General features: G+C 46.0%; 1 protein-coding gene across 6 annotated transcripts; it reads right to left on the bottom strand.

Annotated features, from left to right (window-relative positions):
• Positions 1 to 354: 354 nt before the first annotated feature.
• Positions 355 to 16,191, bottom strand: zfand5a (zinc finger, AN1-type domain 5a). Of its 6 annotated transcripts, none has more exons than XM_035379016.1 (6): positions 15,681 to 15,839; positions 9,595 to 9,774; positions 7,616 to 7,733; positions 6,853 to 6,956; positions 4,578 to 4,706; positions 355 to 4,083 (listed from the first exon to the last, which is right to left on the bottom strand). In XM_035379016.1, the coding sequence occupies exons 1-6, from the start codon at positions 15,811 to 15,813 to the stop codon at positions 3,935 to 3,937; spliced, it is 813 nt and encodes a 270-aa protein (XP_035234907.1). In that variant the 5' UTR covers positions 15,814 to 15,839; the 3' UTR covers positions 355 to 3,934. The 6 variants fall into 6 exon arrangements, with proteins under 6 accessions (XP_035234907.1, XP_035234908.1, XP_035234911.1 ...); XM_035379017.1 differs by lacking the exon at positions 15,681 to 15,839 and adding an exon at positions 15,846 to 16,191 and having other exon boundaries at positions 3,935 to 4,083; XM_035379020.1 differs by lacking the exon at positions 15,681 to 15,839 and adding an exon at positions 15,890 to 16,191 and having other exon boundaries at positions 3,935 to 4,083.
• Between the last annotated feature and the right edge of the window lie 5,472 nt (positions 16,192 to 21,663).

The raw sequence follows: 21,663 nt of genomic DNA, 5'->3' as shown, positions 1-21,663 counted from the left end.
TCTTCCTTCAGAATCGCAACTTTGCATTTGTTCCATAAACGATGAGTCCGATAAATGACCGGTCATATCGGTCATCATCAAAACCAAGAAGGGGTGGGCACCATTGCAATTCTGGCACCCTAAACAATGCAATCAAATTTTATTTTAATGTGGCCTTGTGCGCCGGTTCTATCAAATCCCCTCTCCCTCAGCTTCTGACTAAACATCATAAATGTATCTGTACATTTTATGTCACGTTTTACCCTATACTATGCAGAACAATTCCCAGTGTCCTCAGTGCACGGACAGTTTAGTGTACAAATAATGTGAGATTACGTCCATGTAAAGTGTTAAAAAAGGAAGAAAGCCATGTGATAAAGCTATATAATGTCTCTCTGTACATAATTTTTTTTATTTACATGATACAATTCTGCATTAATGCATGATAACAAGATTATATGTAATACATAAATATGAACACAGTTTGTACAAATTTGCATAACTAAAAGTTAAAATTAAAACTTGAATGGATACATACAATTCTCATAAAGCAGGAACTCACACCCCTACAGAAGAAGAGAGAAAAAAAACAGTGCCAAGCAAGCCAGGACAAAGAAAATTCTATATACAAGACTTTCTTCACACCGCTAGATTAGACTCTATAGGTAGAAATGCACGCACGCACGCACACACACACACACACACACACACACACACACACACACGTGAGAGCAAGGGCCCCCCAACACCTGTTATCTGTCCAAGCTAAAGAACGGAGATTCTATTCACATAACGGCAAGGAATTCACAGAAAATTCTGAAAACCCCAAAGAAAAAAAACTGTTCTACGTGTTGCTTAGGTCTTGTAAACAAGCAACAAAAAACAACTGTGTAGGTTAGTGAGAATGGAAGAATTCAAACAGCTACACGGTCAACCCAGTAGCAAATAAGGGAAGGATATTGTTCATATGGGATGGTTCGGGGGTGGGGGCATCACAAGAACCAGTAGCGAAGTGTGCAATAAGTCCATTAGTCCAACAGGGCAGGCTTGATGTTCAGAGTGCTCCACCAGAGTGCTCGCAATGGAAGGGCTGGTAAGATGCTGACTCATCCGTTCGTCTGTTTCCATGGTAGATATGATGTCATAAAGAGTCAACGTTCCAACAGAGTTCCAGATTCACAAGCTGCCAGACAACAAGTTGTTTGCATCCCACATTCCACCAGGCAAAAGCTGGTCCACACAGTAGAAAGCAGATTGGCAGATGGACAGCAGCCAGCTGATTGGTTGGCATTGGAGGGGAGGGAAAAGGGGTTTGAGGGAACCCCCCCCCTGCATGTACACAGGTTTGTGTCCATATGAGTAGCGGACCTTGCACTCCCATTCCGTACACATACACAGATCACATAATACGTAAATATCAGCACAACCTCCAGACATTACCCAAAGGGGAAAAAAAAGTGTGAAAACAAAAAAAAAAAAAACATAATTGAGGGGAAAATATTGACCAAGCATTAGTGAAGTATATTGCCAAATTTCTACACTTCAGATATTTTACATTGTTGTAGATGCTCAACCCATGCAATACACTCATTAAAACTACACTCCTACAGTCAAGAAAAAAAAAAAAACTAAGGAAAAAATGAGAGAGAAGGGCAGGCAAAAATGGGTGTTTCAGGCCTCAGACCCAGACAACCTGCGACAGGTTCACAGCTGGCTTCATTCAGCCAATCGCAGATCACACAACGACAAGGAGGGACCAATGACAAAACAACAAATGACAACAAGGAACAAACCTTCCCCCCCCTAAAGTTATCATATTAAAAGACAAAAAAAAACAAAAACACACAATCCACAGACATCCTTAACCGGCAAGAAATATTCTGGAATAAACGGAAAAAAAAGAAAAATAAAATCACATGTATGGCACAAATTAAGCTCATTTTCTCCTTCCTTTTCTCAAAAAAAAAAAAAAAAAAAAAAAAAAAAACAAGACTGCAGAAGAGGATGCTGGGTAGGAAGAAGCAAAAGAGCCATCCTCATCCTGCCGAAGGCCCATCGCCCGATTGGCCTGCAGTCCCATCAGTGGCCGACCCCCGACGGGGAGGGAGCGCGCGCGTTCCGGAAACCAGGCGACCGTAGCGGTCACCGAACGCTTTTCGAGCGCGTCCACGGTTGAGGAACGGAGACGACCAGGCCCGAGGTTCAAGGCTTCACATTCCGCACTAATGCGCTTCAGGACAAAACTCAGGGAAAAAATGGTTCTCTCCTCACAGGCTCAATCCAGCAACCGATAACACAAAAGGAGAAAGGAGAATACACTCGATTCATCTAACGGACCTCATCCAGAAGACCAGGCTTCACTGGTGCACAGGGCCCTCTGGTTAATAAGCCTGCTTTCCATTCATTTCTGTATTAATTTCACCAGCACCTACACAAAGAACTAGAAGTTGTTTGTTAGATCCAACAGGGCTGTGGGGGCCTATGGGCCGACCTGTCAAAGCCAGTTAATGTACCCGCAGGTAAAAAGCCATGACCGCCATATTAGATAGAAAAAAATACAGAAAGATTCTATAGTAACCAGTGTGAAGTAGTCATCAAAACTCTTAAGCACACAGAGCTGCATTTCGCTATGTAAATTCTGCTACTTTAAAACTCTCGTCTGCCATTTAGGATTTTCCACCATATTTTTTTTCAATAAACACTTGAATAAATGGCATCATGTCCAAGGTTGCCTAGTGTGTCCACATGCTATTTAATTTGTCTGAGGTGGCCATGCTGCTCCTAGAAAAGCTCTCTGATAAATTTCAGCCTATGTGCGTCGTATTTTAAATTGTAAAAACTATTTTTAAAGTCGATGCAACACTTCGGACTCGGTTTCCCATCAGCCACCTGTGGGAACGGAGGTGTAACCGAGCAACGACGCAGCACAGGAATTCCGCCACGTTACTCACAAAAAAAAAACACCCCACATTACGCAACATGGCCGGTACCGCACCCATCCCTGTCCCCACAACATTAACATTTAAAAAAATCTAAATTGTTACACTAAATTCAGATACTGAGATTCTACAGACCGGTAGCCAGTTGCCTGACAGAAAAAAGTGGAGGCATATTACCTCTACCAGTTCCTCCCTGCCCCCGCCCCTGCCCTGTTCACAGCTCACTGCAGCTACCTTACAGACAGGCATCACTGGGGAAAACTGACAGCAACTGTCCACGGGGGGGGTAACCAGGGAAACGAGCAGGCAAACACACAAAAAAACTGGACATTACCATGAACTCAGCACTTGTAAGAACGTCAATAGCATCCTGCACAAATGACAATTTCTATGATATTTTGAAACGTAACACCCAATCACAGCTCTGATAAGACAACTCCTCCCCCACTGCTTTCAATGTTTTGACCAATCGGGAACCAGCTCAGGCCTCTGCTTCAGAATTGGTCAGGAGGCCACCGTGTCATCTCAGAATTCCAGCCTTTATCTGGATGCTTAAACTTCAGTGTAGGTAGAAAATAAACGACTTTCAGACTGAAACGGTCCTTTGCTGCTTGCCACTAAACAAAAGCGTGCCCAGATTTATTTCCTTTCTCTTTTTTTGGCACAGATATATAACCAATTCAAAGTTTCAAAGTGAAGGAGGAATTTCTTGGGGGGGAGAGGTAATCGAGATTTTCCTGAAAAGATGCCCGGGTCTGTACGCTAGCACTATTATTTGTCTATTTTTTGCCCTTTTTTTTTTCTTTTTTCTTTTTTTTTGTTTAAATAAAACACACACCACGAAGAGAAAGGGGAGAAAAACAATAAAGAAAAAACGTGATCATTCATGCAACAGCTCTGGATAGGTTTTCTTTTTTTTTCTTTCAAGATTGTATTTAAAAAAAACGAAACAAAAGGAGTCCATTGACGCCACGTGCCAGTGTTCAGGTGAAAGCTCCCGCGCGTGAGAGAGTCCTTTATATTCTCTGGATCTTGTCGGCGACAACGACGGGGTTCTCTTTCCTGATCTTAGCGGCGGCCTCGGCTTTGTAGTCGTACGGGCAGTTGTGCTTGTCGGAGTACCGGTGGAGTCCGCAGAAGAGGTTGCCGCAGCGACAGTCAAACCCTGGGGCGGGCGGGGGGGGGCGGGGTCGAGAGGGGGGAAGAAAAAAAAAAAAGCAGAAGCACAAAGCCAATCAACGCTGAGGCGCAAACAGCACGGTTTCCATGGATACGCAGATTTCTGTGAATCAAAGCCACCCAGCGCCGATTATCAGGTGAGTGGCGCAAGAAAGCAAAAACCAACGTGTGACTGACAGCCTAACAAGCCAATAGAAGCCATTTAAGAATCACGTCTGAAAGAGAGTGCATCAGAGAATTTTTATAACTAGTTCTGCTGAGCTCAGAAATGCATCTGTTAATCTCCAGAACTCTTTCCCCTCACAAACAAGGCAGCCTTTATGCACCCACACAACAAGTGAAAAAGCCCACCCACCTCCCACATGAGCAGATAAACTCTTGGAAGCCATTTTCTATTGGATGGGACAAATATGAAATTTTTTCGTCCAATAGGAAATGGCCTCCAAGCGCTTGAGCCACGCCCGGACGCCCGCGGCTCACCTGTGAGGCCGACCTTCTTCCGGCACATGAAGCACCTGTTCTTCTTGGCTTTGGGGGCCTCGGGGGGCTTGGGGTCCTCGCTGCCGGGGTCACTGGGGCGGGAGGCGGAGGCTGTGGGCTGAGTGACAACTGGGGAGGCGGAGACAAAATGGAAAAAAAAAAAAGGAAAAATAAGCCTTTGAGATTCACAGGATAACCTTTGTTGCTTTTTTAAAACGTCGTACAGCTGAAAGAGGACGCTTTCCCTCTGAACTCTGCGATGAGTACAATGTAAAATAAAGTGGACCCTTAAGACAACTGCCACAGCCTCGATTCACCACCACAGAGCAGAAGAAAATGGTTGCCAGATCAAGCTTTAGGCCCACAGAAACCCCACAATGACCAGGAGTCATCCAGATGAACTTCACATTGCTGAAAATACACTTTTTCATTTTTTGGGAACTATTTTTATTCATGTTTTAAGAAAATACTAGCATTCATACTTTTCTGAATGCTCCAACATGAAATTCTGATAATTATCTGCCCAACATTTGTCTTGTCAATGGGTAATGAACTGCAGACAAAGGCTTTTGAGTGACTAACAGGCAGGTTCATTGAAAAGCAGAAGGAAAATACTAAAACTGGAACAGTGGAATGAGGAAAAACTCATTTACACAACCTCAGGAAGCCAACACAGAAGACACTTACTTCTGCAAAAAAAAAAAAAAAAAAAAAAAAAACCAAAAACCCTGTTGTGATCCAACCCTAAAGCACAAAATGAATGAAGAAGAAATGTCTTCCCCATTTAAGGTCTCAGTTTCAGAGAGCCACTCACCCACCCCCCGCCCCTGCACCCACCACCCCCCACACACAGGCCAGGAACATTAACCCCACGGCCTCTCCAGAAACTGGCACGGGTCAGTCTTATTTTGTCGCAACTAGCGGTGGTTCCCAGAATTAGCATGCTAACGGTCTTCTGGGAACTGTGGGGGGAAACACACACAGGAGGAAATGTGACACCCAGCTGTGCAGGGGGGGAGAGGGGGGGGGCGCACATGGGTGTCCTTTTACACCGCTGAACCAACTTTAAATTGGCCTGGTAAACAAACCACCCCCAATATCGCCTGTACTGTGACTCCTGAGAGTCGGGAGGTCCGCACAGAACAGACCTCCAAGCCCAGCGGGTGGCGCTGTTCCGCCGCTTGGCTTGCCTAGACCGCGCCCGTTACATGCCGGCCATTCAGGAGAGTGAGCCTGAATTTGGGTCAGGGCCAGGGGCGGGGTGGGTAATTAAGGCAGGGCAGAGAGTGGTACCACTTTACCCTGAAACCTACACCAGCCCAAACTAATTAAGCCATTAAGAAGAGCAACAGGATTGAAGGCTCGAGCTAATCATTACCCATTCACCAATGACCAGCGCTGACCAATCGCCATGGTCACACACCAATGACCCATCGCCATGGTCACGCTCCAATGACCCTAGGAGCATTGCTGAAACAACACACACATATACACACACACACACACACACACACACACACACAGCCAGCCCGGAATGTGCCAGATCACCACTGATCACATGACCCCCCGAGCAGTCTCCCATCACCGCTGACAAAATGCCACCTGTACTCAGCGTGAGAGCGTTTCCATGGGAACCCTCTCAGCACAGGGATACACAACGGAACGGCCTTACTGCCGAGTACGTGAACAGCTCTTCATAAGCACAAAGATTACCACTGTTCCAGAACACTCTCCACGGGGGACTCTCTCACCCCGCCCCAGGAAGCCATTTGCTTTCCTGCTTGGGCCAGCTCTCCAGCTAACTCAGGGGCAAAGAAACCACCCAAAAGAAAAGCCAAAAAAAACCTTTATACACCCCTGACGGGACTCTGAAACACTGAACTGGTACGTATAGCACATATACAGGTCATAACACTGAACAGGTACACACAGCCAGGTTACAGGTCATAATACTGAACTGTAACATGTAGCAGAAGTACAGGGTATAACACTGAACTGGTACATATAGCATAAGTAGAGGTTTTAACACTGAACTCATACCCTGTACTCCTACTACATGTACAAGACTGAACTGAGGTTATAACACTGAACTGGTACACACAGCCAGATTACAGGTCATAACACCTAACTGTTACATGTAGTAGAAGTACAGGGTATAACACTGAACTGGTACATATAGCGCAAGTAGAGGTTTTAACAGTGAACTGGTTCATGTAGCAGGAGTACAGCTTATACAACCCAGACGGGACTCTGAAGCAGGGCGTGGCTGGGATACCTGGCTCGGTCGGCTCCGATTTAGGCGATGCGACTTTGTCCTCCCGGGAAATGCTCATTTCCGTCATCTGCTGCGTGACTGGGAGAGAGGCTGCTGCCAAACTTCTGCAGAGAGAGAGAGAAAGGGAGAGGGAGGGGGGAGAGAGGAGAGAAAAGAAAGAAAGAAGCGCAACAGAGCGGAAGAAAGGGAGAAGGGGGATGAGAGTGAGAAACACCATTTAGAGCTCCATGGCACTGAAGTCTCTCCGCAGAATCCTTTCGGGTCTGGGCGTCTAGCACGTGACGAAGCCAGACTCCCACAGTAAATTATGCACGTCCACAGTGAATTATGCAGAGGGAAAGAAAATGCCCAATTCACAGCACGGTAGGAAAAACGAGTCTTATTCTCCCTTTCTTTTCTCTGCCAAATGTGGAGTCAGTCCAGGACAGAACGGATTCACAAACGCCACCGATGGCTTTGAAGGCGCACGGAATTCCAGCACAGAGGCTGAAACGGAGCTCCCAACTTGATGTTTGAGCCGTTCCAGGTTTTACCGCATGCCGGCATGCTTCTGATGAACAACCTGCTCCCTTGAGACTCAGCTCAGTGCACTAACCTACTTCAAGCAAAGCCTGGGCCACACAAACTGAGAGTGAATTTCTACAGCGAACATCTACTGAAGCGAATCAGGTTACGAGCCTCGCTCAAGGGTGCGACGGCAGTGCCACACCCAGAAGCTCGGTTCCCTGACGGGACGGGACAGGACGGGACGGGGGCCGCTTACCTGGCTGCGTCGGCCGAGCTGGACGGGGAGGCCTCGGCTTCGTTTCGGCTGGCCTCTAGTCTCTGCATGCTGGAGGCTTCTGAGGAAGGACTGCTGGAGACGCTGCCTGCGCCCGCACCTGCAACAGAACAGGACCAATCAGAGCTCGGCACAAACGCGGAGGACCAATCAGAACTCGGCACCCCATGCGGAGGACCAATCAGAGCTCGGCAAACATTCAGGGGACCAATCAGAGCTCGGCACCCATGCAGAGGACAAAGCATAACTATTATTACTTAGATTAAGTACTGTGGCTCAAGGGTACAACAGCTCCACGTGGGAATCAAACCTGCAACCTCTAACGGTACCTCAACCAATAACTACACTGCCACTCAGCCCTCTTTCCCCAAGGGAGAAAATGATTTCCTCCCTTTGCCCACAAAAATGTTTTTTTTTATTTTTTTAAATCAAGTATCGCACCGATTGAAGTGTTCACCTCCAAAGACTGCATATTAATATCCGCCAAAAAATAACCACTTCAGGGGAGATGAGTGCAGTGATTGGATGAGAGCACTCTTTCTTTCTTTATCTATTTATTAAATCACAAAAATGACATCAGGCAGACAGTTCTTAGAGGCAGAGGTTTCAGTTCCGGCAGCTGAAAGAGGAAACGTCAAAGAGACTTGGACACCCAAGCCTGGGTATTTTTTGTCTGGTTTTGCGCATGCATCGCGGGTAAAGAATGCGGAAGGGGACGTCTGCAGTCACGGTTGCTGGGCCAAACAACACAAGCCCAACTGCGAACGCTGAAACAGAGAATACCTTCACAGAAGCTCACACAAAGACGCCTGTTGGTTTACCTGTCATTATGACAAGGTAAAAAATAAAAATAAATAAATACATAAATCTTTCAAGTGCGGTTCCAAGACGGGTCTACACTCCCTCCTTCCTGATTGGCTCCCGTTGTACTCCAGAGACACCCGGCTCATGCACTTGACGGCTGCTGCGTTTTTGCTTTTGCGCTTCTGTTTTCACTGCTGTCAGCTGCGCCGTCTTCCTCAACACTTCACCGCGAGTTCTGAGCGGAGGATTGTTGTTCTCCACGGAGAAACCGAACGCTCGCGAGTCTCAAACGGGAGCCCAGGCTCGCTCTGGCCCCGGGCACGGCAGGCTGGCTCCAGGGGACGCAGAGAAACGGAATAAACGCTGGTTCCTTGACTTGACGCCGCCCCCTCCGCCCCCCCCCCCCCCCAAAGCCCAAAATCCACCCTGAAAGAGGCTCCCTTGTTGGGCAGAAAGGCAAAGTAATTACAGAGGGTGTGACAGAGAGACTGCTGAACTGGTGACAAAGCCTGCCCTCTCTCTCGCCCTCCCTGTACCTCTCCCCCTCTTTTTCTCTCTGTACCTCTCTCTCTCTCCCTCCCAGTACCTCTCCCTCTCTTTTTCTCTCTGTACCTCTCTCTCTCTCTCCCAGTACCTCTCCCTCTCTTTTTCTCTCGGTAACTCTCTCTCCCCCTCCCTGTACCTCTCCCTCTCTCTTTTTCTCTCTGTACCTCTCCCTCTCTCTCTACCTCCCTCTTTTGTTCGAGGCGCACACACATCTAACTGTGTTGTGCCACTGAGTCGCAAACCCAAAACAGCGCAAGAAGATTCTGGAACATGATCCATCTGCTCCACAACACAACACTACATCCTTGTTAGTGTGCATGAACACGTGTGTATGTACGTGTTTGTTTGTATGCATTGCGTTTGTGTACATGTCTCTGTGTTATCTGTGCAGCAGCTGTTCGTGCTGCTTTGTTGCCAGGCACTGGTAAACATGACCGTTCTGTGCATGTTAATGTTGTGTGTTTGTGCGGTGAGGGTGTGTTTGTTGTTCACGAATGCAACCGTTTGTTATGTGTGTGTGTAAATTTGTAAAGTGTGGAATGCGCTTGTCTGTGAGAGGAATGTGTGTGTGTGTGTGTGTGTGCACATGAGCGTGGTTTCTTGCTGCTTACCAACAGGACTCATGGGGCTAGCTCTCCCGCTGTTCTGCTGTCTCGTCAGGTGCTCCTTGTAGCAGACCGAGCACATGCCATTCGTCCTGGGGTTGCCGTAGAAACCGCAGCCAGTGGCACACAGCATGGGCACCGGGCTCTGGTTCGTCTCTTGGGCCATGGCTACACACGGGACACTTCCTGGGGGAGGGGGGAGACCAGAATAAAATGAAATTAATTAAAATGTTCTCAGTGTGCTGCTAGCATCTGGGGGTGCGGTTATTGGAGCCAGAGGAGGTGTGAGCTCACAGATGCCCTTCTCTGACTGGTTAACACCAGCTGCCTCCTTTTCACATGTACACCCAACATCTAATCGGTGGTGGGAGGGCGTACATTTCCACGGCAACGGGGCAGCCATATTGCCGACCTCCACTGGCGGTCACACAATCTACACCATCTTCAGGGGCCTGCAATGGGGGGAGGGGCCTTCCTGCCAAATCCCTCCTTCCCATTATGACACACTTTCAAATTTCAAACTTGGTTTTGTGTCTCTGTGACATCATAATCACTGAAAAAAAGATCAGAGGAATGTCCTAGTTCACTGTGAAGAGCTAAATCAACCATGTCTTGCCTTTGTTTCGTTAGAAAACTGACAAGATGAACATTAACAGGTTGAGGTCAGGACCCAGGTCCAACTTGCACTGTAGCTGACCAGGCAAATTAGATCCCAACTCCACATAGCACTTTAAAGGAGACGTGGCCTCAGGTCTGGAGCCTAGGAAATTTCAGATATTCGATCACTCCTAATTCCACACATTTTAATATTAAATATTAAAAAGCCAGTCTCTCCTTTGGAGACATGAAAAGGCCACTCATTAAAGATCGATGGCCATGTTCCACAGGCTTCTGCTCTCATCAATGATCAAGAAATAATGGAATACAATAGTCATTCCAATACATTAGCAGTCAGAACACACCACACTTCTGACTGCAATCTATGTGTCTTGCAATCCTGCTATCACAAGTGATTTTCCTTGTTGTTTTTGTGAAAAATATCAGGATGGGCCTGTTGAACTGCATACAGATGGATGTGCAGAATACCGCACCTTCCTAAGACCACATGCCATGAAGCGTGTGCACGTTCACACAGAAAATGTGTGTGTGTGTGAGAAAGATGACTGCCTTCCACCAGAATTAAAGGTATGATGGCTCATCGAAAAGCCAAACAAAAAATGCCACGCCAAGAGTATCACCTTCCATTACCGCCAATTTAAAGGAAAAACAATATACGGACACTGAAGTGTTGCCACTGGCTACCACGTCAGCCCCCAACAGTTCAATTCCTCGCATTGTCTTGCTAACTTTATTGAAAAACAGCTGAAAACAGAACTGCGCACAATAGAGACAATTTGCAAGAAGAGGCAAATCTGTCAGTTATTAGTCAGTAAGTTAAGTAGGCAGTGTTCTCCAAACGGCGTACAAACTTTTCATATTCTCAATATGAACTCAATGTTCTTCGTTTTAGGTCACACCACGTCGCTCTGGGGTGCATGAACTTGTCACGCAGATTTTTCCAAGTTGCTCCGCACAACTCAGGATCAGTGACACCCAACTCCATGGAAATTTTGTCAGAAATTTTAGCGCTTTTCGTCGTCCTGAAAATCTCTGCGTGATTGATTGTAGAGATGATGCAGACTCCCTGCAACTCTTTGTTCAAAAGTACCCATCTCAAAAGCGTTCCAGTCACGATGACGATGCCACCATGGTCGTTTCTAGATGGGATATAGGAGATTTCAGGAAGTGGAGTCGTATCCAACAGGTTTGCCATGACAGAAGAATTAAATTCTGCCTTATTCCCCCTCATTTGTTAGCCTATCGGAAAGGACACCATTTCCCGAAATCTCCCGTGTCCCATCCAGAGACCACCTGCAACGAAACAGTACAGTGAAGAGATGAACAGGAAAATAAAGTCAAACTCTGTCCCTGGCCGGTCAACCGTGACGCAACCAACCATGTGATATCTGTACGGACCAATCGCAGACAGGGCGGAGGTCTGCGAACTTGCGAACAGTCTGCAGCCGGGGGCCTGCACCGACCACGTCGCACAAACTCAGAACACTCTGTCTGCCTCTTGCTCGAGACGTCTCATTTCGCACAGAGTGTTCCGTTTCATTTTGAGAACGCTGGTGTGGCACTGCAGTGTGGTTCAAATCCAGACAGAAAGTTACCGAAAAAGAAAAAAAAAACCCCTTTAAAACACCGTCTCAGAAACGTCACAGCAAAAAGCCTGCCATTAAGGCTAAACTGAAATACTGCTGCACCCAGGCAAGTCTTCCATTATCTCGGCAAGAGGGTCCCCCGCTATGTCTAAATCTAACCCGAGCCGGGCGGCCTCAACGATTACCTAAACAATATGCTTTTTTATTATGGGGGGGGGGAGGAATTAACAGCAAGCAAAGACAGCCAGTTGCTTAAGAAAAGTACATTTCTGTAACATAGCCCCCCTGAGTAATTATACACCAATCCAAGCCCTCACTATTCTCAGCAACGGCTATGAAAATAAGGCGCCCGTCTGCCTGCCTGCCTGCTTTCCCTTCAGAAAAGCTCAATCCAGTTTCGCCGGGGTTTGTTAATTACCCAGCCTTCTTTGGACTGATTAATGAACCGCACACTCTGTTTGACCCCTGCTACACAACAGAAAGACTGAGGTGATCAAAATCAGACCACCAATCTTGATGAGAGTCAAGTATATTCCATTTCCGCAAGTATCAAAATGCCATTGTTTACCCTTCAGCCTGCCGTTCTAGGCAGTTTTAATATACACTTTACATTTTGATATACATTTGATTCAGCTTCATCTCGAGTAATAGCCGAGTCAATACAAACAAACGGCAAGCCAATTAGCCACAGTGTTTAGATTATTCATATAGGCAACAGCCGCTTTCACATGCTTGATTGAAATAACATTTCCTTTGTCCTGGAACGAGGGTAGCAGAAAGAAAAAGTTCCACCAAGCCATAAATTGCCAACGCCCATAAAACGGCGAAAAAAAGAAAAATATAAACCCCAAGACAAGTAAAATACTGTACCTATGAGAATTAGCAGAACCAAACGACAAGGCGTACATGTGCGGTTCGCAGTTTCACTTCGGGGAAGCACGCAGCACGTGGGAGATTGAGTGTGGCTCAGGACGCGAAAGAAGCGTTTCCATAAAAGGGAGGCTAGAAACGTGCTTGCTCCCGCGCATGCGCAATGTCCTCAGTAGCAGGCTAAATGTTTCGGTTTAGGTTTTACTGACGTCGGAACACTCCGACTCGGTCGCAATCAAGCTGGTTCTGGTTAACTCCCAGCTCAACACGAGTCGTCAGCGCATTTGGTCTACAACTATGACAATCGTGAACAATTTCTTGAAATTTCACAAGTTCTGTGTGTCCTTGACAATCAGTAATTCTATTATTGTAGGGCGACTGGCGTTATACTGTAGCTAGTATAGTCCATTACATTGTAGCGGAGGAACTTCCAGTGTGTCCCGTCTCTCCTGCTGACCTTGGAAGTCTTGAAGGCAAAGGCCTTTTTGTTACACTTCAATGGTCCATTTCAGTTTCAGTTAGACATAGAAAATAGTCCCTATAGCGTAGTGTTAGAAAACAGATGATCAGAATAAATCCACCCGGCAATGAAAAATAGCAACTTGCAGATGAACACTATTTGAGTACCTACGTTTATTTCAAGTCACGTCATGGAATAGTATTAGCTGCAACTTAATAACAAAACTCAATATACACTTGGTCTTGCATCATACATCATAAAATATGTACACGAAAACCGAGTCTGGTTGTGCAACCACCTGTACATGAAGTTCCGTTCACAAACGTTCACGATGTTCCCATAATGCAGAAAATAAATACACAACAGCACTGGCACACCGAGTCCAAAACAAGTCCGCCGACGAGCACAAATAAGGTACGCAAAGTATTTTTTTCGTCCCTGAAAAGCCAAGTTGGCAGTCTCGTACCATCACGTGTATGCCTGCTGACTGCAATATTTCTACCCGGCTCACCGTCACATGAGGTGGCGGTGCTGGGGTGCGGGGGGGGCATTAGTTTCCGCCTGTCACAAGGGCGCAATGTGACACGCTGATCTGGGAAGCTCGTATACGAAGAAAAACCCCATCAACAACACAGCGGATCTGCAATCAGGAGCTATTTATATCGCCCTGAGCCTGTTATAGCTCTCACATACAGATGGTTAGCCCACCCCCGCCACGCATAGCAAAATGGCTAATGTACCAAGATAGTTGTTCAAAATTAATCGCGCGCATTTCAGAATCGACGTAATTTAATACCCCCTCACTTGTCAAGCAAGCAAATCGACAAGGTGTCAATGTTTCGTGCTCGATAGTCGTATAGGCAACATGATGCAATCGATGGTCTCTCCAGCTTTAGACAGTAGCTAACATTCGGTCACTAACACATAGCAGAGAAATCATAAATACACAGACTGGTTTGGTATAGTGGTTAGTTTGAAATATCAAGCACAAAGGCAGTTAGTGTTAACCAATTCACGTTCCCATGCTGAAAGGGCAATGAAACCGGAGAACAAAGAACTATGGAATATGATCACAGGCTAGATATCTGACGATGCTAACGTTACGAGCGCTAGCTGGTACAAAGCTTTAAAAGAGTATATACACACAGTGCTGTTTCTTCGAAATGTATGCGAATAAAAGGTTGGTCAAGCTATTAAATAACGACCATAACACTCAACATCTTGACAAACAGCTCGACATATCTTAGTCACGTTAGCTAAGCGAGCTAGCCTGGACGTGTCCTTGCTAGTTGATGTTAGCTACACACAGATGAGACTTCAAAAACCTGATTGAAATATCATTGCCTACCTTCAAAAATAAATTATAATCAAAATGAGGAAAAAATCTCAAATCTATTCACCTATAATGAATTGAGCCAACAGGCTGAATGATACGCACCTGTTTGCCAGCTAGCCACCCAATAACTAGCTAGCTACTAGCTAGACTAAGTATATTATTGTTTTTATGGAGAGTGATTTGGGTAGCAGTTACTCTGAATCATAGTAAATAGAATTAATCTAGCTAATAAACCCAACCAGAAAGACAAGACCACCGATTCACACCCCAATGTACTTCTGGATTCCCAGGAATTGCTATCCTTGTCTCAACATGTTATGTTCGCTAATTTAGCTCGGCTAGGCTAGCGGATTCCCGTGTACTCCGAGTGAGCCAATGCAACGAAATCATTCGGTGTCGACCGCAGCAAAAAGTTTCGGCTAAAATAACAAGCGAGGTAAAAGGCACAACACAATATACAGTGGCCGAATAACTGGCTCGTTTATTTACATTACTAAGGCAACAAGCCTAATCGAAATCATGGGAAATAGTAACCTTACTGGCTTTAAAATGTGGAGGCCGCAAGCGTCCCCCTTCAAAAACACTGAGTCATGCTAACGACAAGGCAAAGCTAACTAGGAAACAACAGCTTCAATTAAACGAAAATATGAAATGGTGTGCTCTCTGAAATACTCCCACGATCTCATCCTACTATCCTTTGTTATGCTGTGCATCTATTCGACGCAAAAATTCATATAATATGGGCACACATTACCAGGTTTCGATACAGACTCTTTGTGCTTTGTCCTTTTCCTTTTTCTTTGTTTCCCGACCTCTTCCTGTTTTGACAGCACGAGCTACTGTCCGCACTCGTCTGGCTTCAATTAGATAGCAACATTGAAACAATCATTTTTCAGACGTTTTTTTTTTTCGCGTACATAGTTACATGATACCATATTTACATCAGAGGTGGATTTATTAAAATTAATTTAACTCGCCTTCAAGGCAGCTTGCTTAGCTAGCGCAGATGGTCATCTAACACCAGCAAATGAGCTGTGACAAAAGCAAAGCATCTGTCTCACTGTTTCTTTACATATATATATATATATATATATACACTGTCGTGTGCAGTTAACCAAAATTCCTGAGCAAATGGTAGGCTACTGATCCAGTTTCTGTGTAACAATAACGTAACCTATGTCAGTAACTCGACTGAAACAGTGAAGCTAACGTAAGTTCTTACTGTCTACTTTTTCATCCCAATGCGTTTTTCTCCACACCTCTGCATGGTCACGATTGATTGCTGGTGATGGTGGCAAGTTGAGACTTCTGATAAAAAGCCTGTTTGTCTGCTCTTTGTCCTGAACAACAGGCATTAGCTAACCAATCTACTCATGTTGATTCTTACTTTGGGGAAGGAAACGCATCTTTTGTTACCAATATCCCACGCACCCAGTGTTGCCTGGTTATTTCCATTTTCGGTATTCCTTTCTTCTTCGTGCTTCGATAATGTTAAATCAAGTAAAACAAGGTTACCGTCTGCTTTATAAGTCTTACCTGTTCAGTCTGATCTGAATTTTTCAATAGGCGGATCTAGCTAGTTTTCTGACGGATATTCGCTTGCTGAAAATACAGTAGGCTACAGCTTTTCCAAGGCTGTCCCTCGATCCCCTTCTCTTGTCCGTCTGCGGCTGCTGTCACAAATTGAGTCTCCGTCTCTTCTCTAGCTCCAGCTCCGTGTTTGTTTCCTTCTTTAGTAAGGGGAGTGGCGGCGGGCGTCACGGCGGAAACGGGGCAGCCCGGTTGGCCAAAAGCAGAGCCACGGCCCGTCTGCGCTACGTTATTACTGTACACTGGGCGGGGCGAGGAATGGTGTTGGAGGAAAACAGTCGTCATTATCATCACCACCATCGTCTGTGACGGCCTTGGGACATCAGACGGCACATTAACACAAAAACTTCGGCGATTGAGAAAGAGCGTGCTTACGCGGCAAAATGTTACTAATCATGACAAATACTGCTGGTTGGACACGCCTGTGAGGTTACAGAGCAACACTATTTACTTTATACAGCGAAACGCGTCTTCCTGCTTTCATCTTCGGAAAGAATTGACAGAAATACAACAGTATCATTGATTCATTTGGAGTTTAATCCCTTACTACTTAGAGCAGTCTTTTATACGTTAGAGGTCTATGGATCCAAATTCCTTCCATGTTCTCTTGGTCTACTATAATATCAAAGCGTGTGTAAAAGTTGAAACAAACGGAATTGGTTTAAAGCCTTATAAAGCCAAGAACGCAACAGATCTATGACGATTAAAGTTCGGATAGTGTTACATGGAGATGATGTCACGAGGAGAGGAAACACCCCCAAATAATTCAACTAACTTTCCAAGGATTTTTTCCACACAGTGCATGAGAGAGCTTGCCAAGCATGTAGTAAAGACAGACACTGTTTGCTGTGCCAAAACAAGATTTGCTACAGCACACAATACTCTCTGAGCGGTAGTCAAGATTGTTCAAACATTCTTGTGCTCTGCTTACATTATTATGAAAATATTTCATATGGATTTCATTACTTGATTACCTCAAACACAAAGTTTAAAAACTGATTACGTATCGCCTTACCTGCCTGCCTGTCCCAAACCTCCAGACAGGACAGTCTATTTTTAGTTATACAGCTGAAGTAGGACACATGTACAGTACGCACACACTCATGTCATGTCAGAGAAAGATCCAGAATGTTTAGTTGTTGCTAAGTGAATTGCACCAGAAAATAGTTCAATACGTCCCCTAAACACGATGCTCAAACAGCCATTTCCCATCACAGCTTTCCTGGAACTGGCGGTGACCTTGAATTATGTTCAGTGATTTTGTTTAACCTTAAGCCACTGTGTATTTAGGGTGAATACATGAGAAAGACGTAAAAGCACTGCAGTTGGTTTTTTTGTGGGTTTGATGTACTCCACTACACCTCTTGATTTGTGTTATATATTCCCCATCAATATATGTTAACCAATTATTGTATTTTCCTATAAGACAGAGGTAACACTATATTCAAGGTACTTGCACATATTGGAGTCTTGAGCAAAGGTTGATATTCTTGTATTTTATATTTCTACACCCACTAATCATTCATTAATTCACTAATTATGTTGTCAGATCCAGGACACCCTGTATTTAAGATTCATAGTGTAGTACATGACTAATGTATTCCTCACACTTACTATTGAGAGTGCTTGATTAATGCCCTTGTTATTACCCACAAGGCATGACCGTTCCTCAGAACAGATTGATACGTTTACCTTTCCGTCAACTTTTCAAGCTTGTCATGTGCCTCTTCCTTGAGTGGGTGCCACTATCATAGCAGTGTAGTGGTCTGAAATTCCTGAGAGGTAGAGTAACTCCAGACTTTCAGGGGCTCCTCCGCTTATTCACAGTATGGGGGGGGAGGGGGGGGGGGGTGCAGCGGTGGGGGGTTAGGCCAATGGAGGAAAAACAGATCTGGTTAGGCAAGTTCGAGCCTGCTGTCTATCTAGCAATATAGAATTTCCATCAGGTTATTTGACAGTGGCCCCTCGTTGGGAAACACCCGCACAGGCACAGTTGTTTCAGGCTCCTGGGAAGTTCTTTCACAATATATTCCAGGAGCTTTACTGGAGATGTACTTTTTTTAACTACATGCAGTAGCATGCACTTGACTATTTCCTGTACTGTATATACATTTTTATTTTTTAATTTGGCCTTCTTTTGAAGTGTGTAATGTCACAATTTCATTTATGTTCTGCCCCAGAAGGCATATTTCAATACTTCTTTACTGCAAAGATGATTATTTTCCGCAGAGTAAGCAAATGCAGCCCATCTGTCTGCTGCAGTTTTACAAGCAGCCATGACTGCTGGCTACAAGCTCCCCCCCCCTCCACCCATGGGAGATGGCTAATTAGCATTAAAAGGTATTCTCAGGCAATGCATTTGCCTCAAAAGTCTCCCGCTGTTCAGAAGTTGGAAACAGCACACGTGTAAGAGGATAGAGTAAACACAGCCGAGGGGGGGGGGGGGGGGGTCCAGCAAAATCACAATACAGTCCACAGAGCGAGTAGGGGCGAGGTGGGGACCAAGTGTTCTCTGTTTCTACTTGTTTCCGAACAGCTGTGACCTGTGGCCCAGTTGCCTGTGCAGCCCGTTTGAAGTTATTCTGGTTATACGGCCTATGAGTCCGCAAAACACGACACCTCAGGCCAACCCCCCCCCCCCCCCCCCCCCCCCCCCCCACACTCCCCGGGCGGGCATGTCCTTTCCATCACTGCCTGTCATTCTTTTGTTGCAGCCCCTCAAAAAGCTCTCTCTCTCTCTCTCTCTCTCTCTCTCTCTCTCTCTCTCTCTCTCTCTCTCTCTCTCTCTCTCTCTCTCTCTCTCTCTCTCTCTCTCTCTCTCTCTCTCTCTCTCTCTCTCTCTCTCTCTCTCTCTCTCTCTCTCTCTCTCTCTCTCTGAGGGGCGAGGTCAGTCAAAATTTGTGTTGATGATCTGGGAAAAGGGGTTTTTAAAAAAAATCTATACATATATATTTGAAGTATTTGTGTTTGGAGTAGTGTGTTTCATACTGTGTGTATTGGTGTTCTTTTTTGGTTCTTTTTATTATCAATATTATTTTTATTATTTTATTTTATTCTACTGTATTGAATTGACAATGATGTTCCAATAAAGGAGCATCAGAGTCTCTCTCTCTCTCTCTCTCTCTCTCTCTTTGTCACTCAGTCTCTGCTCACATGTCTTTCGCTCACTCAGCTGTTATGTGTCATCACAGGCTACTTTGTGATGTGAATCAGACGGGGCAGCAAACAAAACAAGCTGTCGAACTGCTACGCCCCTTCTCTCAGCAGCTGTTAATGCTGCTTTGTGGCCAGTGGCATGGGTAAACATGACCGTTCGTGTGTGTTTGTGTGTGTTTGTGTGTGTGTTTGTGTTTGTGTAAGATACTTGGCTACAACTGCAAAAACAATTTAGGCTGGGTGTGATTCTGTCCAGCATTACACTCTAGACAGATGTGAACTAGCTGTTTCTCAGGAGATATCATCTGTTTTGGTAGCAACACCAGGTGAAGGGAGGTGGGGGGGGGGGGGATGACATCACTGCACCCTAATGGAACCAAACTGACTATGGGAGTGTGATGAATGTAATGTTGACAGTGCACTTCTAATTATATCGGTGACTCTTAATGCTTCCGCAACGCCACTAATTTATGCATAGCCCATAATGACTGAAAAGAATGTATCTCGCAAAAGACAGGTGGCACAAATGAATGACCTCGCTCACAAAGTCTACTATTGTCTCACTGCCTATGTACAGTATGCAATATTTGTACAGGGCACGGAGTGGGGTGTAGCATGAGGGCTGTGGGGAGGTGGTGGGGGAGGGGTGCAGGTGGGGGGGGGGGGGCATACTTGGCACAGTGTGGTTTGTAGCACAAGGTGCAGGGCTGTGCAGAGGTATTCCACGGTGACATTCCAGTTCCTGCAGAGGCCTAAAATTATGGACAGCTCTGCCGGTGTGTCACAGGTCAGGCCAAGGGGCTGACGGACGGGGGAGGATAGCGGGGTGTCGTGTGAAACCGCCTTTAGCAGCACCGTCGTTAATGGGATGTAGCCTTGAGAGCTGGAGAAACGCTTAGCCATTTACATAAGCTGTATCGGACAGCGTGAGCTGTTTAGCGCATGTGAAACTCAGACCCCGCCCTGTCTGAAGAGAGCAGGATTTCCCTTTCTCTTCAGGGCCCCGCTAGACTGACCCTGAGGCTTGAGCGGGGTGACGAACTGCGATCCACCGCCGGATTACGGGGTGGTGGGGGGGGGGGGGGGGGTCAAGGGTACCGTCTAATCAACGGGGTATTCTAGGAAACGCGCTAAGCCAGGCCCGATATTCCTCAACCTCCCCTAACCCTCAGACACCCCCCGGGCCCCTACCTCAAGCCCTCCTCGACCTGGAATTCCCTTCGCGGGCACCCCGGGACAGGTGGAACCTGTCTCCAGCCGAGGGAACCCGTCGCGCTTTTTTTTTTGCGTCTCCGCGGGTTACGCCGCATTCCGAAGCTGCCGATCACCCGCTGACTGGCGTCTCCGAGCTCCTCCGCCTGTGCAGGTAGCCTCCCGCGGGTGATTCACGCGGCAAAGCCCCGGCGATGATGTCAGGGAGCCGTCTGATAACCTGAGGGACAGGGTGCCGGTGACGATCGCGGCCTGCCAACTGGTTTTCTGACCTGCTCACCTGGATTTTTCTGTTCGCTCGGTTGTTTGTTTGTGGAACAAACGGCCTGTCGGTTTGAAACCTGACAGATCAGCAGATGAGCCATATCACTGCGTCATAACAGCCGACTTAAATATTTTACTATTGTTTTGATTTGGGGAGGATATAAATTCAGTATTGGTTCGACAATTGCTCAGTAACTACAAACAATATTCAGCAATAAATATCAAATATTATCCAACATAATAAATATACAGATACAAAACTATTGTTTGAAAAATGTCAACACATATGATGTCAATAATTGTGCTGTAAACTGAGTTAATGTATGTATAGGGGCCTGACCAATAAAAAGCAGCATGCGTTTCACCTGACCAATCAGGCGCAGCAAGACTTTATCTTTAGCGTGCAGCTACTTGAAGGCCAGGGTCCACACCGGGCCTGTGGCGGGATGCTAGGTCCGCAGAGCGAGGACTCGCATTACATTGCATTAAGATTGCATTTATTTGGCGGACGCTTTTATCCAAAACGACGTACAATAAGTGCATGCCCAAGGTGAGTGCACTCTCCAGGCTTCTACACTGTTCTGTAATGCTGTTGGCTGGCTGCATCTGCTCATGGGGCTCTCTCATTCCCGTGGCCAAGCTCCAGATGAACACAAACAGAGAAAAGCCCCTTCGGGTAAAAGTTTAGTGGGGGGGGGGGGGGAGATTAAATCTAAAGAAAGTTCAACCCCGCAAACAGAAAGCCAATTTCATACCAACAAACAGACTTTGCTCACAGCAAGTCGTGTTTCCCCCAACTGAATCATGGCGGAGCCTCTTCCATTCACCATTACACAGGAACCGCAGCCCTGCAGGTCTGAGCTGAAGCCTCACAGTGTGTCAGAACATGCACAGAAACCCCTAACTGTGGTAAGAAATTTCCGAACAGTGTGTAAGAGCGCTTCGGTTTGACCTGTTTCCTGTACTCATTCATGTGAGTGACT

The sequence above is a fragment of the Anguilla anguilla genome, chromosome 10 (assembly GCF_013347855.1).
Source record: "Anguilla anguilla isolate fAngAng1 chromosome 10, fAngAng1.pri, whole genome shotgun sequence".
NCBI lineage: Eukaryota > Metazoa > Chordata > Actinopteri > Anguilliformes > Anguillidae > Anguilla > Anguilla anguilla.
The sequence above is the reverse complement of the archived record's forward strand: the minus strand, read 5'-3'. Positions and strand labels throughout refer to the sequence as shown.